The sequence below is a fragment of the Octopus sinensis genome, linkage group LG19 (genome assembly GCF_006345805.1).
Source record: "Octopus sinensis linkage group LG19, ASM634580v1, whole genome shotgun sequence".
NCBI classification, from domain to species: Eukaryota; Metazoa; Mollusca; class Cephalopoda; order Octopoda; family Octopodidae; genus Octopus; species Octopus sinensis.
The window spans coordinates 27313970-27323222 of record NC_043015.1 but is presented as its reverse complement, the minus strand read 5'-3'; the positions used below and the strand labels follow the sequence as shown (position 1 = coordinate 27323222).

At 36.8% G+C, this 9253-nt stretch overlaps 1 protein-coding gene across 1 annotated transcript in view; it reads left to right on the top strand.

The window, feature by feature from the left end:
• Positions 1-4109, top strand: part of LOC118767104 — an 86639-nt gene extending 82530 nt beyond the window's left edge. The window contains exon 2 of the mRNA XM_036511162.1: positions 2800-4109. Within this exon, the coding sequence (XP_036367055.1) occupies positions 2800-2946 (147 nt within the window). The 3' untranslated portion in view covers positions 2947-4109. The remainder of the gene's footprint in view (positions 1-2799) is intronic.
• Positions 4110-9253: the final 5144 nt, after the last annotated feature.

The window sequence follows — 9253 nt, the reverse complement described above, 5'->3', positions numbered from 1 at the left end:
GCTAACTAGGAAGATAGTTTTTGTATGTGGCAGATACTCGGGAGCAATAAAAACTGAAAATGCACAGAGACCAACTTCCGCCACATTCCAGGGAGAAAAACTAGAAATAGTTGTTCGCTTCCGTTACCTAGGTGACCAAGTCAGTAGCGGGGGCGGGTGTGTTGAAAGTGTAACTGCTAGAATAAGAATAGCCTGGGCAAATTTCAGAGAGCTCTTACCTCTGCTAGAGACAAAAGGCCTCTCGCTCAGAGTAAAAGGCAGACTGTATGACGCATGTGTATGAACAGCCATGCTACATGGCAGTGAAACATGGGCCGTGACTGCTGAGGATATGCGTAAGCTCACAAGAAATGAAGCCGGTATTCTCCGATGGATGTGTAATGTCAATGTTCATACTCGACAGAGTGTAAGTACCTTGAGAGAAAAGTTGGACCTAAGAAGCATCAGTTGTGGTGTGCAAGAGAGGCGTTTGCGCTGGTATGGTCATGTGGTGAGAATGGATTGAGATAGTTGTGTGAAAAAGTGCCCCACCCTAGCGGTTGAGGGAACCTGTAGAAGAGGTAGACCCAGGAAAACTTGAGACAAGGTGGGGAAGCACGACCTTCGAACTTTAGGTCTCGCCAAGGAAATGACTAGAGACCGAGACCTTTGGAAGTATGCTGTGCGTGAGAAGACCCGGCAGGACAAGTGAGACCATAACCCGTGGCCTCTACCTGGGATGTAGCCAGTCCACTTATGGATACCTTTCCTTCTTGGGACACAAAGTTATCTTCATTATTTTCACAATGCAAATTTGGTTGCCCTTCTTCTGATGCTACTAATTATCGAGATTATGCATAGATAACATGGTTGGGACATGAACTGCTCAATCAAACCGCCATCCTTGTTAATATCAACATCAGTATTTTGTTCCTTTTAGTGTTATATGTATCTTGAGATGGTTGCATTCTTTTTTTAGCATGCCTGACTGACAAAGTATTCTTTTATTCTTTTCAGTCATTTTGACTCTGGCTATACTGGAGCACTGCTTCAAGGGGTTTTAGTTGAACAAATCGACCCCAGAACTTATTTTTTAAGCTTAATACTTATTCTGTAGGTCTCTTTTGCTGAACCGTTAAGTTACGGGGACATAAACACACCAACACTGGTTGTCAAGCAGTGATGGAGAACAAACACAAACATAGACGTATATATATATACAACAGACTTCTTTCAGTTTCCATCTACCAAGTCTACTCACAAGGCTTTGTTTGGCCTGAGACTATAGTAGAAGATGCTTACTGAAGGTGTCATGCAGTGGGACTGAACCTGGAACCATGCGGTTGGGAAGTAAGCTTCTTACCACACAGCCATGCCTGTGCCTATGGTTAATATAGCATATTGTGAACACATAAGTTTCTTTTTTAATCTATGGTAATCCTTGGATATATCTGCAAATAAGTTGAAAGTGACACCTGGGAAGTTAACACTAATAAGATCAGTAGTGATGATTGTTTTCAGGCTGAAATTCTGGAATGTGCCAGTGAGGTCTCTTCTGAAATTATATGATGTATACTGAGTGGTGTGTTTAATGGAAGGAATATCTTACTGAGTTCCTCTATATTGTACAAGCTGTCCAGGTTGCATACACCTACATTACCAAATGATCCCAGACATCAAGAAAAATTGTTTTGTGGTATTTATTTCAACCCTTTACATTCAGATTTCAGAACCTGCCTTGGTCAACTTTGCTTTCATCCTTTTCAAATTAATAAAATAAAGTGCCAATCAAGTCTGGGAGTGGATGCTATTGACTAACTCACTCTCCTCAAAATTGCTGGCCTTGTGCCTAAATTAGAATATTGTTGTTGTTGTCACTGTTTATTTACTTCTACTGATGTTTATCTCTTTTGTCCCAGGCCAGCTCTGATTGATCAGACCTCAATCAATTATACAAGCTGTTCCAGCTAGGAACATCACAAAACCTGTAGCCTTGCAATTCTAGCAGAAATCATTGATTCCTGGTTGTAAATAAAGCTTCCATTGTGAAGATCTCTTTTCTTTGGCTGGGAAGGGCAGACTGGTTTCCTTGGTCTGGTTGCGACAGCAAAAGAAACTGTTTGCTGGACACCACTGTGGTTCTTGAAGACAGATATTTTCTCCTTTTGTTTAAGCCTTCATTGCTATTCCACTTGGGCTGAAGCTAAAGATAGAGAGGGAGGTGATGTCCTCTGGAGAATTTGCAGAAAAGTGGATGAGATTGGTGAGAATGACTGCTGTGTGTGAACATATACTTAACATTCACTTATAGGTTGAGAGAGAGAGAGAGAGAGAGCAGTTTTCTAGTCTAATCCTGAATCTGAGAGGAATCTTTGTCCATCAGTAGCTCACTTAGTGGTGGTGATGTGCTTTTCCTTATTGATATTATGTTCTTTTACTCAAGCAGTCTCTCTCTCTCTCTACTAACCCTGATGTCTTGACTCCTTATCAAAATAAAAAGATAATTTCTTCTTTGTCTTCTGTTGTTCATTAAAAGAATATTTAGACAATAATTTAAATAATCAGACAAAATACTTTCTCCACTTTACTTACAGCCTTTCATCTCCATTGAACTGATGAAATCAAGTACCAGTGATGTATTGGGGGTCACTATAGACTTAACCTTTATCTCCAAATTTCTGGCATTGGGTCTTTGTTCATATAATACTTATTGTTTAGTTCTTTAATTTGTTTCAGTGACCAACACTACTATACTACACCCCCACCACCCCTACTACTACTGCTGCTGCTACTCCTCATCCTTCTTCTCTTGTATTTCAGGCTGCTGTGAGAAGTGATGCAGACATCATAAGTCTCCTCTTACACAGATATCCTCAACTACACAACATCACAGACAACAATGGGTTTCTTGCTAAACACTATTTACCAGAAGACAAATCAACACAACTCTTTGATTTATTCCCTTAACACTGGAAGTACCATTCTTTGCTTTTATTTTTTGTGACATTTTGTTGTCTATCCTCCTCCCCCTCCTCCAGCATTGATGGCTCATGTCTGCAAATTCTTTGTTACTGAGAGGGAGAGAAAGAGAAGTAAGGTCAAAACAACACTAGCTGGTACTTGACAGAATCCAAAACAGCAACATAAAGAAGAAATGTCACTGAATACCACAGAGTGATTGTGGTGGTGGATGTGGTTAGAGTGAGAGGTTGTGGTAATGAGAGGAGAAATGGTCATAGTTGGAACCCTGTTGATTTTAGTCCTTTTTATTTAGCTTAGCATGGAGCTCAACATTTGCCATCATCTTCATCATCACACTACCAACAGTCCTAACATGACCACCACTAATTTTAATGCCATTTCCACCATAACTCTTAACATCATTACTACAATCACCACCAACACTATTATTGACATCCACATCCCCACCAACACCACCACAACCAGCCATCCATCTGTCTTGCCAACCAATCAACGAAATTCCCCTCATATCAAACCAGTAAAGGTACCTCTGCTTGGTCATTTGACCAGCTAGAAATAGCAGCTGCTTTGCTACCTTAATAAAGGACATGTTGGATAGTGGAGGACTGGACTCCTGCATAGGGTAGAATATAAATGAGATGGTCACAAGTGGTATTTTGATCATAAACCTATTGATTGCACTAAACAACAGCAACAAATCTCCCCCTGAAGGGAACTTCATACCAACCTTGGAAAAAAATGAAGGGCAAAATCTCATTGGTAAAGTGATGGCTGGAACTTCTTTGATCATATGTCTGCTTAATCAGGGCTGACTCAAGGCTAAACAACAGCATTAATGGGTTCAAATACCAGTACAAGGCCTGAAATTGAGATGGAGAGGTTTGTCAATGTCACTGAGATTTTATCAACCTCAGAAGGGTGAAAGGCAAAGTTAACCATGGGAGAATTTGAACTCAGAATGTAAAGAGCCAATGACAAATGTTACAAAGCATTTCTTATGCTGTTTTAATGATTCTGCCAATTTCACACTCCTACAACAACAAACAGAGAGAAACATTTTCTGTCAATTTATGTGAAAATAAGTTTTAAAAATGAACAAAAGCTTTGAAATAAAATAAACTATAAATAAAACGAAAAATATTAAATTCTCTCTAAGAATCTTTTCTTATTGTTTTGTTGCTGTTTTCCCTTTTTATTGATCTCTTTTGTCTTTGGAGACATTGAATGATGCCATTCCATTGATTGTGTTTTTGATTTTGGTTCATAATGATGAATCCTAGTTTCATCACCAGTTATAAGCCATTGAAAGAAAGTTTTGTCTTTTTCACTGAGTTCAAGGAGTTCAGGTAACCCTTCCCATCCCATGCTCATCTGTCAGTTGTTTTGGTACTTTTGAATATTCAAAGGACTTCAATAATGTTGTGAGCACTACCATAGCTAATTGCAAGCTCTGATGCCATCTATCAGTTCTAATTAAAGTATCTGCTTTTTCATTGTTGGCAGGGTTGACAAAAGCCAACAGGTGGCCTCTATGAGACACATCTGTTAAGTTTGAATTTCCCTGTTCTTTTTGGTCCATTGAGATTTTATCCTCCTCTGCTCCTCTTCTGATAAAAATTGCATTACCTTTCGACCTCCAACTGGGGCCAATGAAAAACCCTTACACATATATAATCATTCTGATCACTAACAACACAAACCTTTGCCTAACTATTGTTCTCTATTCTCTAGGGTCATTCACCCTTACCATTTTTGTCACAGCCCCCAACTTTTTGACAAATTACTGGCAGAGAGTACTTCCGTCTCTATCCATGCTTAGAACTGGACATGACTAAAGGAGAAAGTGTCTCTCCTTAATCTTTTCAGTCCACCATGCAACTTCTTTTGCCACAAACATTAGACAAAGGAACACTGCTTACCCTACATTGTTAGAACTGGATGGTGGAGTGATTCTTATCTGACAGTCAAATTTATTCTACACATAACAATAACTGTTCAACATAGTTCCATGCTTGGATACTGCATGTGTTTGTACAATATAGTTTCATCACTTTGTACACATCTGAAGCAGTCCTGCCTGGTGGCACTTTTGTGCCTGTTGAGGTTATCTCAAACCAACACTCTTCCTGGTGGCACTAATTAATAGCTTCAGATTTAGGCAATGGGTTTAAGTTAATTACCTCAACCTCAGTACTCAGCTGCTACTTTCTTTCATTTGATTCCAAAAGGATGAACGGCTAAGTTGACCTTGGTGGCGTTTGAACTGAGAACATAAAAAATCAGAACTTAATAATGATTTTGCATTTTGGCATTAGGTTAGTTATTTTGAAGGCAAGTGGGTGGTCAGCACTATCAATCCCAGTACTTTATACTATTTTATCCTTCAAAGGATAAAAAGTAATGTTGTTTCCTTTGGGATCAGCTACCAGAACTTAAAACACCACATCTTAACATTGCAATTTATTTTATCCAATGCTACCAGGATTCTGCTAGTCTTTTATATTTAAATAGACTAAAAAGATTTTTTCTATTAAATCAGTCTCAGTAGTTGAATACTACTTTATTGACTCTTGGAGAGATGAAATGCAAAGTTAACTTTGGCAAGATTTCAACTTAGATTCAAAGAGAATTACAATTCAATACTCTCAGGTTTTTGGTCTGTCATTCTGGTTTTCTTGCCTGGTGGTGGGCTACACATTTAAGGCAAATGATAGAGTAGATTTAATCTGCCCCAGCATATAACTGATACTTTAATTTACTGACTTTTGAAGCATGAAACTGAAGTTGACTACAACAAAATTCTAAGCCACACCTAAAGGACCCCAAGTTAAACACTGGCTTTAGTTTGTTACTCTACTGACTCTGCTTTTTGATTTTCTTTATGCTTAATAGTTGTTTCTAGCATGGGAACAACATGTAGAGTTTTAAGAAGAGAAGGTTAGCTGGTTGCATCATTCCATTACTTGACTGGTACTTTATTTTATCAACTCTGAAGAGATAAGACAGGAAGTTGACCATAGAAGGATTTCAACTCAGAGCATCAAAAACTGGAAGAAATACCACCTCTGTCACTCGTGCCCTTTGCTTTTGATTTAGACAACAATTTTAAGGGGAGAAGGAGCCGTCAGTACCCCTGGCACCAGTACTTGACTGATACTTTTATTGACCCTGAATGGATGACAGATAAAATGGACTTAAGTGGGATTTGAAATTGGAATTAAAGAAATATTGCAAAGCATTCACTCAAACAATTCTTCATCTCATTCCTGTTATGTTTAATTTAATAATAATGATAATAATGGTTTCAAATTTTGGCATAAGGCCAACAATTTCGGGAGTGGGGGTCAGTCGATTACATCAACCGCTACTAAGCATTATCTTCGTTGCAGTGATGATTCTAGCTTCCTGTCATAATAATAATAATAATAATAATAATATAGTAAGCAGTTTGGTGTGAGATATGTTGTGGGTTCTTCAATTTATCTCCTGCTTGTAATCTAATCTAAAGCATAAAAACACAAACAATAAAAGTTGTTTGTGTTTGTTTTTTTTTAAACTTTTTTTATTTGGAATGTTTATCTTTTGACAAATATAGCAGATATGAAACAATTGATGGGGTCCTTTAGGCCCTAAACAAATATATTATTCTCTTTGGCTGTGAGGAAATTATTTACTTGTTTGAAATATTTCAAACTTAATGTTATGTTTGAAATATTTATTACACACACACACACACACACAAATATACATTTTCTTTCATAAGTACATTATATATATGTACACACACACACACACACACATATAAATATTTATATATACGTATATAGATGAAATTTATAAAAAACAAAGGACGAAGACAGGTATGTATTTGTGTGTGTATATATATATATATATATATATATATATATATAGTCTAGTGTATCTAGTCTCTCTCACTCCCACTTACTCCCCCCTTATCTCATCCACCAACACCTACAACCCAATCCCCCACCATCTTCTCCCCTGCATACTGACCCTTCCCTCTCAATCTCCACTCTGCCCCCTTCTCTGACTCAACTTTCCTGTCTGTTCCCTCACATTCCCCCCCCCGTCATCTCCTTTGGTCTCTTCCCTCTCCCAGCTTTCTTTCCCCCCCTCATCTACCCAACTTATTCCCACTCTCCTCCGCTCTTTCTCACATCACACCTCTGCTCTCTTTATTTGTACTCAAAAACCAACTACACACACACACAAAAGCTACACACCACACAAGGAAGATGACAAGAAATTGGAAGTCTACAGAGATAGAATCATTCCTACGTACCTGGTAAATCGCAGAAGGCGATTCACCAAATAATTTAATTACAGCTGCCTGAAGAGCAATGGTTTCTCCAGATCTGTGGCGCAGATAGAGTGGAAGAAGCCATACCCGGAGAAACTGGACATCATTTTCAAAAGTGGCGAAAAAAATGATGGTAATGCCTCTGAGAAACCTCAGACAGAAAGCAGTGGCAAGATCAACACCAAAGATAAAAAACTCAACAAGGAAGGAAACGAGAAAGGTGCGAACAATCACAGTCCTAACACCTCCCAAAGTGGCATTGTAGAAGTAGAAAAAGAAGACACCAGATGAAAGGCAAGTGAAAATGGTTCTAAAATAAAAACCCAAATCAGACCCTCTCAGAGAAAAGGTCTATCTGCAAGTTCCACAAAAGTGGTGTCTATTGGCATGGAGAGAGTGGGACAAACTGCCACAAAATCCATCACTCACCCAACGAAAGAAACAACACTTAAAAAAATCTATATCCCAGCACAAACCTGCAGAAAAGAAGGCCAGACAGAAATTATGTGCAGATGCAGTACAAGCTGCAGCCATTGAGCAAGAAAATTTTATAAGTGTGGCACAGGAAATAGCTGAGCTATGTACCCTCGCACACAAGACTGCTACAATTGATGGATCCCCGTTGACCACCACTGCCACCCATCACACCAAAACCAATGACATTTCTACTGATGAATATAAGAGGCCTGCTGCAGAACAACAGCAAATGCAAAATTGAGCACCTGAAGAATCTTTCTGCACGTAATCAACTATATGCATTGCACTTACAGAACCACATCTATCTGCTGACATAAGTGATATGGAGATACACATACTGATGTATGCTATCTTCCGTACAGACAGAAGAAAAAAAGAAGTCATGGTGGAGTTGCAGTGTACATCCACGAAGTCTGTTATCGAACTCGAATTCGGTGTGTGACACACTCATAGTACATCTAAGGTTAATTATTCCTTATGGAGCTCAAGTTAAAACAAACATTATTAAAGATATTTTAACTATAATTGAAGTATTCATTACAGATAATAAAAGATATAATAACATTTTTTCTAGTAATAATTTTGGAGTTGGTTATTCTACTACTAATAATGTTGACAACATTATTTCTTTTAATAAATTTAAGCAGAATAAGTTTTACAAAAACAAATCAAAACTAAATGTAATTTGGATGATGTAGTATATAAATGTGTAGTGACTTTGATTGATGATAATAATAAGAATGGTTATAATTTAAATGCGATTTATATAGGTTCGACTTCTAATAAAATTAAATTACGGGTGACTCAACGCATGAATTCATTTAAGAATAGAAATTTGATTAATACTACTGGCCTTAGTAAATATATATATGGGAACTAAAATCTAAAAATATTAAGTACAATTTAAATTGGGAGATAGTTTGTAAGACAAAATCATATCGAATAGGTAGTAATTTTTGTTTATTATCTACTAACGAATTTATTAGTTAAAAATTGATTAATTCCCTAGACGAGTGAAAAATTAAATGTAGACATAAATTAAGTTACTTATATTATAAGTTTAGCTAATTTGTGTATATATATAAACCCTGTTTTATGTTACTAATTGTTGTAGTTATAATTTGTTGTAGTAAAATGTGTGTAAATTTGCACGAGATTATATAGTCTATATTACATAATTAGAATAAGTTAAAAATTAGATGTTTATAAAATAAATAAATTAATGAAAATAGATTAAATTATAGAGTTTTAGCTTAATTTATGTTTATTATATTATGCATTTTACGTATTTAAATTATTTAGACTTTACAATTTTTCCAGTAAATGGTATATTAAAGTTAATTTTTTTTCTTTATTCTCACAGCTAAAATACATTTGTAATTTTAATAGCTTAAATGCATATTCCTACCTATTCTTATGTGAGAACTGAATTTCCCATGCACGAATGTCAAAAAATAGACCCAATGTTTCTTTTGAATGTTGTAAAAGGTGACT